Here is a 19,683-nt window from a genome sequence, read left to right on the forward strand (position 1 = left end):
TCAGCAGCTATTAAAAGTTAGGAAGGGAAGATTTTTTTCCATTTGTCCAGCACTGTAGCAAACAGAGTTAAAAGAGTTAAGAACAAAGGAATCTGGCTTATAGCAGGGTCAGGCCATTGGTGCATCTAGCTCAGTAGTCTACATCTGGTGTGGGGAACCTGTGGCTCTCCAGCTGCTGCTAAACTTCCACCAGGTCCACCTAGCATAGCCAGTGGTTAGGGATGATGGGAGTTGTAGTCTAGCAATGGGGGGGGGGCACAGGTTCTGCATCAATGGCCATCTTCCAGAGTAAACCTGTGGTGGAGGACGGTAGTGGAATGCTCTGCTTGAGCCTCTTCGCCTTATAGAGCAGGAGTGGGTCTAACCTGTGCCCCTCCATAGGTTTAACTCTTAACTGTCTTCATCCCCAGCCAGCATGGTCAATCAGTGGTCTGGGATGATGTGAGCTGTATTCCAACAACTTCTAGAGGATCGCAGGTTAACCAACCTGATGGAGGGCAAGGTTGGCACCCTGAACAGAAAGCAGCCCCATTCAGTGCAGATCTGCTTGAAGATTTTGCATCACTCTATTTGAGGCTTTCCAAATAAACGAGTATTTAGAAAGCAGACACTTAAACTAGCCTTAAGCCTATAAATGCCTGCAGATTTTTAGGTGAGAGCAAGCACAGAATGACATGCTTTTCATTGATTTTTTTTCTTTATCCAAAAATAGAGAGCTAAAGTCCCACATTTCTAAGGAATCAGCTCAGAGGAAATTAAAACAGAAGGTCTGAAGTATACAATGTCTTAGAATGTATTTTATTAAGCTACATTTCAGCACAATAAGTTCATAAGCCCAGGTAGCTTGTTCTTGGGAGGATGCACTCTGGCTCAAACTGCCACATATGGACAAACATTTTCTGCCTCAGCAGCTGGTGGTCAAGAAGAGGAGCTTGTAGTGAAGATCACAGAAGATCCATCAGGAATCCAGCATCTCTGCTTCACTCGTCACGTGGCTCTTCGTACTTGTGCTTGATGTGCTTCCAGAGTTTCTGCATCATAAGAGACACAAGAATACAGTAATCTTAAGCAACAACCTCAGGAATGCTTGTTTGCAACTGAACAGAATACTACAACCTGGCACAGTCCACTGCTTACTGCCACCAGGATTAATGGGTGGTATTTTGCAAAGCACAGCAATGCCACTCAATAGTACTCCCAAGGTGATTTCAAATAAAGGTGACAACAGAGGTAACAAGATGTACATCTGCTTTGATAACCTGAACATGATAGGAGTGTCATCATTCCAGTAAATATGTTCATTCAGAAGTCCTGTTGAACTGAACTTACTCCATCCTCAAAAGCGAGATGAGCGCTGCACTCCATAGTCACCTTTGACTGGACTTAACCGTCCAGGGGTCCTTTACCTTTTTACTCCCTAAAGGTGTAATTAGGACTACAGCGTTAAAGTCTATATTATGCATCCTCATTTTCTCATACAACTGCACTCTTTACTTGTCAACTGTTCTCTTTCTTTGCCTTTAACACTCTCTTTGCCTCAAAATCAGTGCTGTGGCCTCCCCAATTCTCCCCCAAAAGTACAACCACATTGAGAATAAAACATCCAGATATATGTCAACAGCAAAAAAACCCCCTCAGAATAAGAATGCTTGATTTCTATTATCTTTATAGATCACCAAAGTGCCTATAAAATAAATAAAATGATGATGAGCAGATGATAGGTGCCTGCCCCAGGGAGATTACAATCTGAATATCTGTCACAGGGAAGATGTGGAGAACGATAAAACAGGAAAAATATGCCATTATTACAGCTACACATTCTTAAGGTTATAGTTACAGTAGGACATGAAAACTAGAAGGTTGTGGCAAATGCTTCACAGAAAACATGAGCTTGATTGAGGGATTTTGAAGGAATGAGATTGCATCCCACAGGTGTTCTGGAAAGCAGTTCCAAGCATTCTGGGCAGCAGGAGAGAAACTGCTGAAATCTTTTGAGGGAGCAAGAGACCTTGATTTATTTGCAAAAGCAGCCATTTCCTATGGCTCTTTCCCAAAAGCACAGGCCATTGTTCTCTTCCATGTATAAGGTGAAACACATGTTCTTCTCAAGTAGATGCTACACAACCTGAACTACAAATTTCACAGGTGAACTAACAGATCATAACGGGTGGCAAGAACCATAGAATAACAATGCCATGGCCTCTGGCTAGCACAATAAAAGTTCATGCATGTAATTCAGCATTAAGTAGACACTTGGGACTTGACTTGGCACAGCTTATTTGTTTATAGTTTACCTGCCATGGCGTCTCCCCAAGACTTCTAGGAACTGTAGTCTCAACTGTTGTTAGTTCTGCTATAAATTAAAGTGCGTTAGTGACTGATTAAATTCTTTCATTACCCCGCTATGCTCACAATCCTGGTAGTTAAGATTGGTCACCACTCAAGATAAAACAAGGATCTTAACAGACCGTAGTCATTGCAAGCTGCATATCCTTTCAGGCCCTTTGGCCTTCGCTTGCTTGGGAGACTGTCCCTCGTACCTTCCTGGTGGCCCCATGCAAGACACACAGAGAAAGCCCAAGCAGGCGTTCAGCTGTTTCGAAGAAGCGCGAGAGGCCCGAAGCCGGGGCCTCTCGTATATCAAGGCCCCGTTTGACCTTCGCCCAGCCCGGGCCCGCGTTCTACGCAAGTCCCCGGCTCGGGCCTGCGCGACCCTACAGGCCGACTTACCTCCTTGTTAACCTGCTCGAAGATGGAGTCCGCGCCCTGGTCGAAGGCTCGCTCGAAGAGCAAGGCGCCCACTATGACCGTGAGAGCGAAGGTAGCGCTGCGGCGTAAAAGCACTCGGTAGACCTGCTTGGCGAGCGTCATGTTCGGCAGCCTTCAGGTACCGCGCACGCGCAGCTCTCGCCCTCCTCTAGCAAGGGCGGCCCCTCCGGCTGCCAAAGCTTTATGGGTAACGAAGCCTTTTCCCGCGCGGGATGATGGGCTTTGGAGTCCCGCTCCAGCCCCCTAACCTGTAGTCCGCCTATAGATAAACTTCATTTCCCGGGATGCCCCACGGTTGGTGTCACGTGATCCTTGGGCACTCAAACCTTTGGGAGTCGTAGTCTTGTGTGGTTTCCGGGGATTTTAGAACCCTGCCCCAAACTACAGCTGCTAGTTGGATAGAGGACTATAGATAGAGATGTTGCCTGCGGGGTTCCTCTACCAGGTGTGAGGGGCGATGCCTGTGATGTCTGTGTAAAGGGAGGTGAGTGGCCTGTTGGGCTATTTTGCTTTACTTCCTTGCCTCCCATAGCTCTTATTTACCTGCCTTCTACCAGGTAAGACCCACTTGTCCATCCAGGTTGCCCTATACTGAGTCAGACCATTGGTCCACCTAGCTCAGTATTGTCTACACGGACTGGCAGCAGCTCTGTGGAGGTTCAGGCAGGAGACGCTCCCAGCCCTGGCAGGAGATGCTAGGGATTGAACCTGAGACTTCGGTATAAAGAGGTGTGGGAAATAGCTATTAATGGTAAATTAGCATGTGCTGCTAAGGTAAGACGGGGAATATGCAGGAGAAATGATTTTGAGGAGATATGGAAGGTGTTTGTAGAATTTGTACTGTTAAAACGGACAGGGGTAAAACCATCACAAGAGGTGATGAAATTTTGACAGGCTGGGTAGTTACAATGGAACGGTCTCGGGGTTGGGGTGCACATTTTTATTCTTATTTATTATTACAGTGGTACCTCGGGTTACATACGCTTCAGGTTACAGACTCCGCTAACCCAGAAATAGTGCTTCAGGTTAAGAACTTTGCTTCAGGATAAGAACAGAAATCGTGCTCCGACGGCACGGCGGCAGCAGGAGGCCCCATTAGCTAAAGTGGTGCTTCAGGTTAAGAACAGTTTCAGGTTAAGAACGGACCTCCGGAACGAATTAAGTACTTAACCCGAGGTACCACTGTATTACTTTGCCAAAATAAAAAATAAAATTATATATATATATCTGAGACTTTCACTGGTATGATCGGATAGAACAAGGAATGTTCACTGCTTGCCAGTATTGGCAATACTGAGCTAGATAGACCAAAAGGTTTGTCTGGGTATGTAGGGCAGCTTCTGGGGTTCCTTTCTCACCATTACCTGATCTTTAAAAAACCCAAAACAAAACAACCCTGGAGATGCTGGAGATTGAACTGGCGGATGGGGGCTTGCAGAACACATGTTCTACCACCAATCATTCATCAGCAGAGATCACTTCAGATTGGCAGCCGCGCTAAGATTTTTGCAGCAAAGACAACATCAAAGAACCTGGCAGTGTCTGAAGAGACAAACAGATTTTGAAGCAGTTTTAAAGTAACATTTGTATGACTCATCTTAGGCATGTTTGGGTGCCTAATTCCTTGATTGTTTGTTTGCTTGTTTAAAGCTTTATAAATTGCATTCTTCTTTAAAAAAAACAAGTTCCAAAAAGAATGAAAACATCAATAAAATATCACTAAAAACATCACAAAAAATGTCCATAAATACCAGTTAAAAAAAAAATCGTGTTGCAAAGGCTGGTCTAAATAACACCATTTTCAGAAGATGTCTGAAAGAAGGGAGTGATGTTTCCTGTCAAACTTCTACTGGCAGTGAGTTCCACAGGGCAGGGCCTGCCATGCTATATCTGAAGTATATCTGAAGTATATATACTATATCCAGTATATCTGAAGGAGCGTCTCCACCTCCATCGTTCTGCCCGGACACTGAGGTCCAGCACTGAGGGCTTTCTGGGAGTTCCCTCACAGCGAGAAGCCAAGTTACAGGGAACCAGGCAGAGGGCCTTCTCGGTAGTGGCACCCGCCCTGTGGAACGCCTTCCCACCAGATGTCAAAGAGAACAACAACTACCAGACTTTTAGAAGACATCTGAAGGCAGCCCTGTTTAGGGAAGCTTTTAATGTTTGATGTATTACAGTATTTTAATATTTTTTTGAAAGCCACCCAGAGTGGCTGGGGAAGCCCAGCCAGATGGGCGAGGTATAAATAATAAATCATTATTATTATTATATGCTAAATGCTCTGTCCCCAGTAGAGGTCAACCGAACCTCAGGGGAGTCGGGAAGCACCAGAAATGCCCCATCAGAGAACCTTTGTGACTGAGGTGGAGCATAAGGAGCAATTGTTTTCCCATTGTAGCTATAAGAATTTTAAAAATAAATAAATTCAAAAGTAATAGTTCAAGGATGGGTGGGGAACTAGCACCATATTTATTTATAGTTTTGGCTCAAAAAATCATGTGCCTCTATGACTTTAATAGCTTTTTAGGTGCCACTACTAGACTCCAGCCGATTTGCAACCATCATCCCAGCATCTGAAGCAGGTCTCAGTTGCCTTCTGGGCAGCAAATGAGCTGATTTGATCGATGAAGCCCAAAATGATTCTGACTCAACCATAAATTAGACTAGTCTCCTCTGCTGAGCTGTAATGTTGTTGTTGTTTTTTAAATAATTTTTACAATATTTATATACTGATTATCAACCATCATGGCTCTTGAAGCGGTATGCAGTAATGCTGATCAGATTTATAGGCGGATGAGATTGCTATTACTGCAATAGTCCCTATTAAGTCAGCCTGGGAAATGAGCCCACAAATAGTATTAGGCTGCAAAAATAAATATTACTTGCCTGTTAATGAGACTAGTGGAAGAGGGGGAGCTGTAGTCTCTGAAGCTGTAAGAACGTACCGAGAGCCTGTGTGCTGGATTTGGCCATCTAGTCCAGCATCCTTTTCTCAGAGTGACCAAACAGATGCTTCTTCTGGGCAGCCCATAGCCAGAGCTGAGCACACCAGCTCTTTTCCCACTTATGATTCTCAGTGACTGGTATTCAAAGGCTTACTGCCTTCATTAGTGAAGAAGATAACATAGCCATTGTGGCTTAGTAGCCAACGATAGCCTTCTGTTCCATGAATTTGTCTAATCCTCATTTTAAAGCTGTCCCCCAAGTCACTACATCTTGTGGGAGTAAACCTGTAGGAAAGCTGTGCAGTCAAGGAAAAGAAGCCAAAGTCTGATAATTTCTTTTTCTCTCTCCAAATAATCTTTATTAGTTTTTCAATTAGATACTCCACATACGCATACAGTGGTACCTCAGGTTAAGTACTTAATTCGTTCCAGAGGTCCGTTCTTAACCTGAAACTGTTCTTAACCTGAAGCACCACTTTAGCTAATGGGGCCTCCTGCTTTCACCGCGCCGCCGGAGCACGATTTCTGTTCTTATCCTGAAGCAAAGTTCTTAACCTGAAGCACTATTTCTGGGTTAGCAGAGTCTGTAACCTGAAGCGTATGTAACCTGAAGTGTATGTAACCCGAGGTACCACTGTATTTGATCTTCCCTGCAGAGGTTTCCTTCAGCAAGCGTCTCCATGGGGAAGCGCTATTTCTGCGACTACTGCAACCGCTCTTTCCAGGACAACCTCCACAACAGGAAGAAGCACCTAAACGGGGTTCAGCACCTCCGGGCCAAGAAAGTCTGGTATGATCTGTTTCGAGGTAAGAGGCTGCTTGGTAAGAAAGAAGAGCCCTTTGGATGGATCAGGCCTGTGGCTTATCTGGTCCACCATCCAGCAGCCAAGCAGATGCTTATTAAGGGAAGCCTGCAAATGGGACCTGAGAATGACAGCATTCTCTTTCCACTTACAAGTCCCAGCAAATGGTATTCGGAGGCATCTGCTGTCCCCGACAGGGGATATGGAACGCCCGATTGTAAGCCTGGGTGGGATTCTTGTCGGACGCCTCTTGCTTGCCCTAGTGGATGTGTGGAGCGAGGCCCCCTCACCTTATTTTACCCCTTAAGGTCCATAAATAGCAACACCCTAGTGGTCCTGGGCCCTAAGGAGGTCAGATTAGCCTCAACCAGAGCCAGGGCCTTTTCAACGCTGGCTCCGGCCTGGTGGAATGCTCTGCCTCATGAGACCAGGGCCCTGCAGGATCTGATTTCTTTCTGCAGGGCCTGTAAGACAGAGTTGTTCTGCCTGGCTTTTGGCTTGGAATTAACTTGATTCTCCCCCCCCCTTTCTTTTTCCCTTTATCCTTCTGTGACGGAACTCCTACTTGGGGACTTCCCTGGCTTTTTTTCTGGCCCACGTAGGACCAGTCTGGATAGTTAGCCTTGGTGAAAACTTGACCTTCTCATCCCCAAAAAAGTTTTTGAGTTTCTGCTGAAATGAGGCTGCATTTTAATGTTGTATTTTAATCTTGTTTTTAAGTTGTATTTCAATCAATTGTTTTATATTTGGTGTTAGCCGCCCTGAGCCTGGTCTTGGCTGGGGAGGGCGGGGAATAAATAATAATAATAATAATAATCATCATCATCCTCTCCATGCTTTTAAGCAGAGGTTGGATGGCCACCTGTCATGGATGCTTTAGCTGAGATTCCTGCATTGCAGGGGGTTGGACTAGATGACCCTTGGGACCCTTTCCAACTTTATGCTTTTATGATCTTTTGCCATCTACAGATAATGCAACCATCCTGCAGGAGGAGCAGAGTAAGAAGCCGTGTCGGGAATTCCTGCTATCGGGTATGCTTTTCTTTTCGTTGGGCTCCTCCCGCCCCCAAGAAGCTGTTCTCAGGGGCAGGGAGAAGAGTATCAAATATGGGGGGTGCCCTGCTGGATCTGACCAAAGTAAACAAACCCACCCCTGTGTTGCAAAATATGAGTCAGCAATATCAGAAGCAACACGATGGCCAGAAACAATAACAATGTGAAAAACTTTATGGAATAATTCAAAACATCAAAACTAACAAACTGAAGTCTCTGAAAGGCCTTAAATGAATTACAGTGCCAGACTTTACCCAGCGGAGAGCAAGCTGTGAAGCTTTGTATAATCGCATGAGCACTGTTCCAGAGTACCGTATTTTTGGCTCTATAACACGCACCCGACCATAACACGCACATAGTTTTTAGAGGAGGAAAACAAGAAAAAAAATATTATAAACGAAGCAGTGTATGTATGATTGTTGTGGTTCATGCTGTGGCCACAGACATGTGATCTGACGGTGAGTTTGGGGTAGCCCAATGCAAAAATCCTGAGGATCCATGTGGATCCATGCTTTGTAACCATGTTTTTGCACCACTGCGGCCTCAGGCAACAGTGGGTGCGTGATTTTTTTGGTGCAAGCTGTAGCCATGGACATGCTATGTGATCTGATTGTGAATTTGGGGTGACCCAGTGCAAAAATCCTGAGGATCCATGTGGATCCGTGCTTTGTAACCAGGCTCTCTGTCCCTCTCTTCTACCCACTCAGTGGCTCTTCTCCCGCTTTGCTGTTTCAAAGCGAGCAAAGCGAGCCACGGAGGAGGGAAGGAAGAGGAACCATGGATCCTCTGCTCACGACTGCAGCAGATCCCCCCGCCATCCGTAGGCATTCGCTCCATAACACGCACAGACATTTCCCCTTACTTTCTAGGAGGAAAAAAGTGAGTGTTATGGAGCAAAAAATACGGTATCTTCCATTATATCTATTTGAAAAAAGATTGGTTAATGTAGAAATTACATATCTTTCTACTTACAAGTGTTGAACTAATTGGCTGATGAAGAATTCAACAAAACAGTAGTTGTTATCTGGAAGCACTATTCAGCAGAGTTCAGAGTTGGACATCAGAATTGGAAATTTGTTGATTATGCAAAGCTTCACAGCTTGCTCTCCACCGGGGTAAAGTCTGGCACCATGATTCATTTAAGGACTTTCAGAGACTTTCAGAAACTTCAGTTTGTTAGTTTTCATGTTTTGAATTATTCCATAAAGTTTTTCACATTGTTATTGTTTCTGGCTATTGTGTTGCTTTTGATATTGCTGGATCTGACCAAAGGCCTGTCTGGTCTAGATTCCCTGCAGCGGCCAAATTGATATCTCTTGGAAGCCTCCAAGAGGGCAGCAGCCCTGTCCCTCTGCTGTCACCTCCTAGCAACTAGCATTTAAAGATATACTGCCTCTGAGCTTGGAGGTTCTATTTGTCTATCAGTAAGCCTCCAACGGGACACGGGTGGCGTGTGGGTTAAACCACAGAGCCTAGGACTTGCCAATCAGAAGGTTGGCGGTTCGAATCCCCGCGACGGGGTGAGTTCTCGTTGCTCGGTCCCTGCTCCTGCCAACCTAGCAGTTCAAAAGCACGTCAAAGTGCAAGTAGATAAATAGGTACCGCTCTGGCGGGAAGGTAAACGATGTTTCCGTGCGCTGCTCTGGTTTGCCAGAAGCGGCTTAGTCATGCTGGCCACATGACCCGGAAGCTGTACGCCTGCTCCCTCGGCCAATAAAGTGAGATGAGCGCCGCAACCCCAGAGTCAGTCACGACTGGACCTAATGGTCAGGGGTCCCTTTACCTTTACCTTTAAGCCTCCATGAATTTGTCTTCCCACCCTTTTGAAACCGCTGAAGCTAGTAGCTGTCGCAATGCATTTATTTCTCCCTAATTTTTAATTTGCGGCAGGTGGCAATAGATGCGGACTGTAATAAATAATTGAATTTGTTTGCTCAAATGGTTATATAAAAATCCCGCGGATGGAGTTTTGTACACAGGAAGGGCCATACTGCCAGGATTGGAAAGGGGGGGGGTGATGCAAGTTTTGACAATTCTTGAATGCTGCTCTTGGTCCTGCTGTGGTCGTGAGCTCCTTTGTTCCCCTGAGGCTGTGGTTTCATTCTTTAAAATTGTGCTTGCTTTGGATCTCTCGGCAGGACGGTGTGATTTCGGCCCTAACTGCAGGTTCTCCCACATGACGGAGGAAGATCTGGAGCAGCTGAATGCTCATGTGCAAGGTAAATGGGGTCTGGAGAACGTAGGCACCCGTGGCCTTAACAGGTTGTGGGATAAACATAAGGAAAAGTGCTAATCCCTTCTGTAGACCCTGTGCAAATCACTGTTAGGCTGCCTTTAAGCCAAGAGCAAGCTAGCATCTCCTGTGTTACATTATGCCTGCTATGGCACTGAGGCTGGCTTCTTGCCAGAGCCTTGACTGCGGTCATTGTGATGGACATCTTTCCCCAAACGCAGCCCCCCACTCTGCAGCCGACACTACAAAGTGGAGGCCAGGGAAGGCCAGAGAGATCCGAGCAGCTGTTCCCAGCTCCTGTTGTGTTTGTTCACCAATTATACAGCTATTGATTATCAATGTAGGGTAAATGGGCTGGGCAAAAGCAAATAATTGAATCAGCTGGAGAGAGAGAGAAAAGCAGGGGAGCACCACTCTCCATCCCCACCTCCTCTGCTTGATTCCGCAAATCGAAACCTTTTTAATTACAGACTCTCCCCTGCAAAGACGACCCTGCTGCCTAGACTTCTGGCATTTGGCAAGCCTGCTGCAATTGATTTTTCGTGTCCCCACTGTGCAGAAAGGGGCACTCGGTTGGGGTTAAGCTTTCTTTGCTATCTCCCTGGGAGTTCTGAGCAAGATAAGCTGAACCCACAATGCTTTTTTTGTGGTGGTGGGGCTCTTGGATGGGGGTGGGGAGCAATGGCTGCAGCGTTTCTGTTTTATGGAAGTTATTGACAATTTAACAATTATCCCACTGTCTTTGGGGAAGGGCCGTAGCTCAATGGTAGGGTGTCTAGCAAGCAGGAGGTCCCAGATTCAATCCCCTCCAGCATTTCCAGGTAGACATGAGAGAGGTGCCTGGCTGAAATCCCAGAGAGCTGGTCAGTGTACACAATACTGAGCTAGGTGGACTGAGTATTAGGCAGCATCCTATGTAAGTATGGAAAATAGGCTAAAGTCAGGGGTGGTGGGGGCCTTGTCCAAGCCTCGCTTTGAGGGGAAGCAATATGAATTTCACTTGGACAGACTGGGGGTAAGCAAGATGTTTTATACCCTTCCTGGGTAAGTGTAGGGCCAGGCCAGGCACGACACAGGAGATTTGTGATTCATTTATTTTAAAGGCATTTCTGAACCACTCGATAGTTTGACATCTCTTAAGCGGTATGCATGAAGGCAACTTAAAAACAGTACAGTGGTACTTTGGGTTACAGACGCTTCAGGTTACAGACTCCGTTAACACAGAAATAGTACCTCAAGTTAAGAACTTTACCTCAGGATGAGAACAGAAATCGTGCTCCTGCAGCACGGTGGCAGTGGGAGGCCCCATTAGCTAAAGTGGTGCTTCAGGTTAAGAACAGTTTCAGGTTAAGAACGGACCTCTGGAACGAATTAAGTTCTTAACCCGAGGTACCACTGTATTGTTGAAAATGGAGCTGCAACATTTCAAAAAAAAAACCAAAGCAGCATTATTACAAACAAACAAATCGGAAATTCAGTAGTACCAGGGCCAGTTTTCTGGGTCAGGGAAAGCCTGGGCAAAAAGATGTCTTTGCAATGCATATGACACAATGAGTAGATGATGGATGGGGCAGGGGGCAGGGCATTCCACAATGGTAGAAAATGCCTGTTTTTGGCTCCTCTCCTGAACCTAAACCAGAGAGGTTGTAGGGTGGATGGGGGTGGTGGTGGGGAGACTCTTCCGTGTTACCCGTTTCTGGCTACTCCTCCCTCTTTCCCCCCTCTTTCTCCGGCTGCACTCATGAATATTCAGCAGGCTGGAAGAATAATTGGCTGCCACTGCCGAGCTGGCGCGATCCTTCACTCTGCTGGAGTGGTGGCGGTGTTAATTTCACACCCTGTCGGAAAATGTTTAACATTTTGCTTAAAAGCGTGACATATGGCACCGTCTTGGTTTGGAGCAGGTGGTTGGCGGGAGGGTGGGTGCTGCAGGAGGTGGGAGGGGTCCTCTGGGGTAGGTGGTAGGAGATGCCTTTTTTGGATTCTGTTCTGGAATGGTTTCTTCTGGGGACTGGGCAGGGTGATCTGATCATTATTATGGGGAGCAGTGTTGTCCAAGTCCCTCTCTCCCCGCTTTCCCATTGAGTTTTTTGGTATTCAGGTGCCCCCAGGAATCTGTGTTCTTGTTGCTGATGAATGGAACGTTTCCTCCCGACTGCCTCCTGCAATCACTCAAGCTGTCTCTGGCTTATTCTGCCTTCGGGCCCCGTGATTGCGCTGTTAATGTCAACGAGCCAGGATGTTTCCTCTCCCCGAATATGCATTAATGCACCAAAGCCGTAGAAAAGCAACAGCACAGGCCGCCTTTGAAAGGAGAGACTATCCTGGGGATGGGGCTTGCTTTAGGTCACCAAGGCAAAATTTCCATGCCTGGCTTGTTTTGCAACGGGCATCGGTGTGAGTCCTGTGTCCCTGCTCAGGGACGGAGGGTGAGAATGCGAGTTCTGCCCCAGTCGTAACCGGGCGGCAGGGAAACCACAGCTCCAAGCCCGCGCAGATTCCTGAACCAAGGGTGTAGAAATTCAGCCTGTGTGTAAGAAGAGGCTGGCTGCTGGATCAGGCCAGCATCCTGTTCTCCCAGTGGCCAACCAGATGCCTGTGGGAAGCCAGAAAGCAGGCCCTGAGCACAAGTTCACTTTTCTCTCCCGTGAGTTACAGCAACTGATGTTTAGAAGCCTTGCTGCTTCTGACCATTGAGGCAGAGCAATAGCCATCATGGTGTTTGCGGCAGCTAGGCTGGTGAGTGGGAGCAGCTGCTGGGACCACATCATACTGGTCCTAAAGGATCTGACTGGCTCCCCGTACATTTCCAAGCACTATTCAAAGTGTTGGTGCTGACCTTTAAAGCCCTAAGCGGCCTCGGCCCTGTATATCTGAAGGAGCGTCTCCACCCCCATCGTTCAGCCCGGACACTGAGGTCCAGCTCCAAGGGCCTTCTGGCGGTTCCCTCCCTGCGAGAAGTGAGGTTACAGGGAACCAGGCATAGGGCCTTCTTGGTAGTGGCACTCGACCTGTAGAATGCCCTCCAATCAGATGTCAAGGAAATGAGTAACTATATTATCTTCAGGACACAGCTGAAGGCAGCCCTGTACTGTATAGGGAATCTTTTTAATGTGCAATGTGTTATTATTTTTTTATATCAGATGGAAGCTGGGCAAAATGGCTGGGGCAACCCGGTCAGATGGGTGGGGTACAAATAATATAATTATTATTATTTACTGGATCAGGCCAATAGTCAGTCTAATCCAGCATCCTGTTCTCACAGTGGCCAACAAAGTGCCACTTCTGGGAAGCCTGTAAGCAAAGACTTGAGTCCCTCCTGGGGTTTCCAGCAACTGTACTGCTCCCAACACATAAACCGCAGAATTTGATCCCACAAGATCTAGTCCCTCTTTTTCCTAATACTAGGAAATACGACTCCAAACGTTGGAAAATTTGGGACAGACAAAAGTGCTTCCTCACACAGTGATGAACTCAGCAAGCCGAGGTTGCACCAATACTTCAGGCATCAAACCTGTTTCCAAATCTCCTTCTCCTCCTTCTTGTGCCTTGCAGTCATGCCATTGCTCCATTGAACTATGGAACTCGCTGCTGCAGGGGGCCACCAACCAGGGCGGCTTTAAAACAGGACTGGATAAATTGGTGGAGGAGAAGGCTGATCAACAGCTGTTCAGCACCACAAAGGCTTCGCTTTGCCTCCGCAGTTGGAGACAGTAATGCTTCTGAATTCTAATAATAATAAATAAATAATAAAATTTTATTTATCTCCCGCCCTCCCCAGCCAACGCTGTGCTCAGAGCGGCTAACAACATTAAATTCTAGTTGCGGGAAGCCACAGGAGGAGAGAAGGCTCTTGTATTTGGGTCTGGCTTGTGGGTTTACCAGAAAAGGCTTCTGGTTAGCCACAGTGAGAACAGGAACGCTGGACTATTGGCTTGATCCTTCAGAGCTCTTTTGATGTTCTTGTGGCTCTTCTGTCTGTTTTTGGAGAGCAACATGGACCTGCCTTCTGAAGCAGGAACTGCAGCTGGCCCTTCTCTTGCTGCTCTGTGCACAACCTGTGAGTCTCATTGGCCCTCTCCCCGGTTTCTTTTTAACTGCCGTGTGGACCGCACTCAGTGATCCTCCCAGCCTGTACAAATTCTGCCAAGGCAAAGGACGTTGTTGCTGTTGTTCTTTTGAAAAAAAGCTGTTCCACGATTTGGAGCTGCGTAGGTGGAGGACTGGATAAGATGGGAAGGCAGAACCATCCGTCCAGAACTGGCCAAATCGCAGACGGAACGGCAGCTGGGAAGGTGGTTCCGTAAAGGGAACCACAGCACCCGGTCCGGAACTGTCAGCTGCAGGAATACAAGGGGAAATAACCAGGAGTGTGTTCAATGGGGCGAAAGGCTGTCGGGCTAAATGAGATTGCCCTTGTCTGTCTTTCCAAAAAAACAGAAGAGAGGAGGGCGAAAGAGCAGCGGCTGGACAAGGCAGTCGTCACGCCTGGCACCATTGATGAGTGGCTGGAGAAGAGAGCCAAGCGGCTTGGCACAGCTCAGACTGACAGGTAATGCACTCTCTGCAGCTGGGGGGGCGGGGCGCAAGATTTAGGTGATGGCAAAGCTCTGCCTCCACAGTTGGAAGGAGCAATGCGGGAGGGGAGAGTGCTCTTTTTTTATTTTAAATAAATTTTATTACTATTTTCCAAACAACAACAACAACACGAAAGATATCAAAAAATAACAATACACAACACACAAAAATCAACATTCGAAAACTAAAGAAAGCAACAACAACAAAAAACAAAAAACAAATCCATATCTTACAAATTAATATTATAGACACTAAAACAACAACAAGACATTGACTTCCACCAATCCCACAGCGCCTCCTTTATCTCTTACTGTGTCTTCCTGTCTTCCTGTTATCATCTCTATCCTAACATCTAGATATAAATCCCTCTTTCATATCCTTTCACTTCACAAGGTTATTCCAGACTCAGCCAGATTTCTGTCCTTGAACTGTGACTTTTGAGGTATTCATTTAGGCACTCCCATTCTTTTTTTACTTCACTTTTTGGGACGGGAGAGTGCTCTTGCGCTCAGGTCCTGCTTGCAGATTTGCCTAGGTTGGAAACTGACAGCAGTATGCTGGACTAGATGGGTCATGTCAGGGACCAGGCAGAAGTGGAATGGCGGAGACCGCCTGATCCTTCCAGAGAAGAAGACAGTTCAGAATTACAACAGGGGTTTGAGGAAGGTCGCAGCTCAGAGGCAGATCAGGGGGAAAGCTGGGAAAAAATGGGAGAGGAGGAGGAGGAGGAGGAGGAGGAGGAGGAGGAGGAGGAAGAACCAGGAGGGCCACAGCTGAAGGACACAGTGTCTTTAGAAAGCATTCCAGACCCACTCCCCTCTCCCAGAACCCAGCAAGCCTTGAAAGTAGGAGATCAAAGGGCTCAGAAGCAAAGGGCCCTCAGCGCCACCCGTAGAAGAGATGACAAATGAGGAAGTGGGAGCCTCTCTCTGTGAATATTGAATAAAAAGCAGATGGTAAGGACTTTTCCTTGTCTTATCCATTCCTGGATAAGGGCCTTCTGGCGGTTCCCTCGCTGCGAGAAGTGAGGTTACAGGGAACCAGGCAGAGGGCCTTCTCGGTAGTGGTGCCAGCCCTGTGGAACGCCCTCCTAGCAGATGTCAAGGCAATAAACAACTCTTTTACTTTTAAAAGACAACTGAAGGTGGCCCTGTTTAGGGAAGTCTTTAATGTCTGACGCTGTATTGATTTTAATATTCTGTTGGAAGCCGCCCAGAGTGGCTGGGAAACCCAGCCAGATGGGCAGGGTATAAATTATTATTATTATTATCCTGGCAACCTGCCATGGGGGTTGTTTCCTCTGCCACCTGACAGGCCATTGGCCTGATCCAGCAGCCAGGCTCTTACGTTCTTAATTGGATTAGGTGGGGAAGTGGAAAGCTACTTCGCCAGTGTGGTTCAGTGCCTGGCATCTCCAAATAGGTGTGGGAAAGCCCCTGTCTGAAACCCTGGAGAGCCACTGCAGGTGGACTGGGTACTGGAAGCTTTGAGACTTCCAAATGTTGTTGGACTCCCAACTCCCATGAGCCCCAGCGGGCTGGCTGGTGGTCAGGGATGATGGGAGTTGCAGTTCAGCAACACCTGGAACAGCAAAAGTCCCACCTATCCCAACTGGTAGCTAAAGAGACAGAAAACAATCTGACTTTAACAGAAGGAAGTTGTCCTTTGGGAAGAACTTGTACCCGTGGGCCAGGAAGTGCATTCTTCAAATCTCAAACCTTGGGGTTTCTCTAATTCAGTGACTCCAGCCCAATCCATGACCTTCTGGTGTGGTGTAGTGGTTAAGAGCGGTAGTCTCGTAATCTGGGGAACCGGGTTCGCATCTCCGCTCTTCCACATGCAGCTGCTGGGTGACCTTGGGCCAGTCACACTTCTTTGAAATCTCTCAGCCCCACTCACCTCACAGAGTGTTTGTTGTGGGGGAGGAAGGGAAAGGAGAATGTTAGCTGCTTTGAGACTCCTTAAAGGGAGTGAAAGGCGGGATATCAAATCCAAACTCTTCTTCAAATCCAAACTCTTCTTCTTCTTCTACTCCAGCCTTTCTCAACCTGTGGGTCCCCAGATGTTGTTGAACTACAACTCCCATCACCCCTAGCTAGCAAGGCCAGAGCTCAGGGATGATGGGAGTTGTAGGCCAACAACATCTGGGGACCCACAGGGCGAGAACCGCTGTCTAGTCTGACCCTCCCTGTTTGCAATATTGAGATGTTGACACTGACCCTACCTCACAGGGTTGTTGTTGCAAAGGTTACTGAGATGTTGGTGGTGCACCCAGAGCCCTGCAAAAGCTCTGTAGAAATATGGAGTCTTGTAGGGTTTTTTTTAATATAAAAAAGTATCTGATTTCCAATGTTGTGCTTTTCTTCTCTCAGTCCCCTCTCCGAGGAAGAGTCAGTTTTCCAGTATCCACCTGGTTGGCCTTCGGTCCAGGATCTTCCACCTTCCCTGCAGGCTCCGCCTCCTGGTGGATGGCAGGTCCCGCCCAATCTCCAATGGGGATGACTATGCTGACGCAACCAGGACGCCCTTCAGAGCACCAGGCGGTGTCCCTTATGCCTTTGCTCCCAGTGTTGCGGAGGAAATACAAAAGGAACAGGGAACCTGCGGGCCTCCAGATGTTGAACTGCAGCTCCCATCCTCATCAGAGGGTGGCCGTGTTGGTTGGTGCTGATTGGAGCTGGAATCTTGGGGCGGCACCACATCCTTCCCATCCCTGATACAGGATGGACATGTATATCCTTCAGCTTTTCTGATTATTGACAGGTGTCCTGCTGCTCAAGTTCATGCATATGTAATGCGGAAAATGCAAAGGGGAATCAAAACGAAGTGGACCTTATTTAACGTAATGGTTTGGTGAGAAAAAAGAAAATGTGAAAATTGCTAATGGAAGAAGTCAGCCGATTGGGCACTGAAGGGTTCGCTCTGGCAGTCCTTGGAAGGGTGTCCTATGGTAGAAAGGTCCCATCTCAAGGTCTGAGGGGCAGACCTATTCTGCCCTTTGTGGCTCCGCTGTCAGTACTGTGGGGGTTAGCAAAAGGGGGGACGTTATGGAGGGGTGCACCTTGGATTAACCAGATCCAAAGTGCTCATCTTCCCACAGTGTGGCTCCAAAGCGTGGTGGGTGTGGGGCTAAGACCCACCAACCCTGGGAGAGAAAGTTCAGAAGGAGGAAACGTTCTGGATGATGAAAGCAGAAGAAAATGGGGAGGGGCGGGAAAACCATCCTAACCCACAGATGCCATCAACCACTCCAGCAAGAACCCCGTAGCTCCCTGGATTTTGCAGTCCCTCCAACTTGGATTCTTTGCTTTACCTGCAGAGGGTGGGAATATCTGTTGTTGTTGTTTAAATAAAGTTCAGCTGAAATTTGTACTTCCTGTGTACTTGTAATATTTCTACAGAACCAAGATTTTGGGACACGTGTGTGGGAGAGAATATTAAATCGGCAGTACCATTTGAGCGTCCAAACTTGCGTTGTTTGACTTCCTTCTCTTTGCTGCCTAGTTTAAATGTGTGCTGGGGGAACGCCAAGAGTTTTAACCCCTGTGACATTGCACATGCCTAGCGTTGTGTTTAAGATTTGGCCCTTGGCTGCTATGCGTACGCTGTTGTTTGTGTGCCAGGGATCTGCAGCTGGTGTGGGCACTGCGCTTGGTGTGCTGATGGCAAGGCTGAGGACAGGGATGGCATCATAGGGCACCTGTCAAGATGCCGTCTGTTTAAAAGCCTTCATTGCAGAGCAGCGATGGGAGATCTGTGGCCCTTGTTTTTTTGCTGGGCTTTGCACCTCCCATCATCATTGGCCTGACTCGCCAATTGGGTCCAGTCTACTGGGAGAGCAGGGTTTGCTCTGAGGATCTTAAAAACCAGGTAGGTTCATAAAGGCAAAGAGTGTAAAACAGAGGGGACACTTATACATGTTTGGTGGACCTGTGAAAAAATCAAAAGCTTCTGGAACACAGTAAATGACCAGCTTAAAAAAATGTTTAAGCATAACTTTATGAAAAATACAGAAGCTTTTCTACTAGGGATAATGGATACAGGTATAGCAAGAGACGATCAGAAAATATTCCTCTATGCCACAGGAGCGGCAAAGGATCCTTATTGCTAAAAACTGGAAAAAAGAAACTGTGCCCCCAAAAAAGGAATGGCAAGACAAACCGTTAAGAGTATATTGAACTGGCTAGATTAACAGAGGCAATTAGAGATCACACTAGACAAGAGTTTCAAAAAGCATGGGGAAAATGCAGAGAATACTTCACAAAACAGTGCCCTAAAATACATACCTGGACTTGTTTCGATTAATGTCTGCAGGAGACTTTGTGGATATTTAAGTTATAATTAGAAAAATCTTAATAATTATTCATAAAGGAAACAGTTTGTAAGAAGTAAATAAGGAGGCCAGATACAAGATAAAGGAAGTCTTTTATTTCGTTGTTTGTATTGTTGTATGTTATGCTCACTGTATGTTATGTTCATGTTTAATGAGGGTAGATTGTGTATTGGGGGGGTTTATGTTATGTTGTAAATAAAATTCCAATAAAAATTATTTTAAAAAAATAACAATATAAAGGCAAAGAACTCCGGCCTTTCAGTAACCGGGTCCCAGATCATTTAGGGTTTTGAAGGGAAAAACCAGCACAAGAAAGCATGCCCTGAAGCTGGAACCAAATTGGTAACCAATGTAGCTGCTGTAGGGAGAGTGCTTTGTGATCTCCTACCAGCATCCTGGCGTTTGAACCATTTGAGATCTCTACAGTGTCTTCAAGGCCAGCCCCATTGCGAGAGCATTACACTCACCTTGTCTGGATGGTGCCAGTGCCTGCGTGACTGAAGCCCTGGAGGATCGTGGCTCTAGTGCAAAATATCTCTTGTCCCTGTAATTGCATTGAGCAGTCTAAAACCACCATAAGGCTACTAAGAAATGGGACGCTGGAAGAAGGTGAATGTCGGGGGCTGGACTGAGGAAGAATGGTGGGAACTGCCCCCCCCCGAACCTTCCTGGAAACAGGAGAACAGTATAGATTTACAACAGTGGTTTGCAGAAGGTTCAAAGGCGGCAGAGGGGAGAAGCTGGGAAATATTGGGAGAGCAGCAGGAAGAAGAAGAAACACCAGGGGAGAGACAGCTAACAGACTCACATGTCTTTAGACAGCATTCTAGGACCCCCCCCCCCATCTCCCAGGACAAAGCGGGCATTGAGAGTAGTAGAACAGAAAGCTCAGAGGCAGAAAGCTCAGATCAGCCTGCAAAGGGGTGATGTAGAATAGGAGAGACAAAGGGGATGGGACTTGGAGCA

At 46.9% G+C, this 19,683-nt stretch overlaps 2 protein-coding genes across 2 annotated transcripts; one reads left to right on the top strand and one right to left on the bottom strand.

The window, feature by feature from the left end:
* Positions 1-782: 782 nt before the first annotated feature.
* UQCR10 (ubiquinol-cytochrome c reductase, complex III subunit X) lies at positions 783-2,932 on the bottom strand. The gene is made up of 2 exons (XM_083590772.1): positions 2,731-2,932; positions 783-1,031 (listed from the first exon to the last, which is right to left on the bottom strand). The coding sequence occupies exons 1-2, from the start codon at positions 2,869-2,871 to the stop codon at positions 981-983; spliced, it is 192 nt and encodes a 63-aa protein (XP_083446898.1). The 5' UTR covers positions 2,872-2,932; the 3' UTR covers positions 783-980.
* A 135-nt stretch (positions 2,933-3,067) lies between these two features.
* ZMAT5 (zinc finger matrin-type 5) lies at positions 3,068-17,756 on the top strand. Its single transcript, XM_083590724.1, has 6 exons — positions 3,068-3,253; positions 6,374-6,524; positions 7,490-7,552; positions 9,712-9,792; positions 14,247-14,358; positions 16,757-17,756. The coding sequence occupies exons 2-6, from the start codon at positions 6,398-6,400 to the stop codon at positions 16,884-16,886; spliced, it is 513 nt and encodes a 170-aa protein (XP_083446850.1). The 5' UTR covers positions 3,068-3,253; positions 6,374-6,397; the 3' UTR covers positions 16,887-17,756.
* Positions 17,757-19,683: the final 1,927 nt, after the last annotated feature.

Source organism: Podarcis filfolensis (genome assembly GCF_964270895.1).
Source record: "Podarcis filfolensis genome assembly, chromosome: 16".
Taxonomy (NCBI): Eukaryota; Metazoa; Chordata; class Lepidosauria; order Squamata; family Lacertidae; genus Podarcis; species Podarcis filfolensis.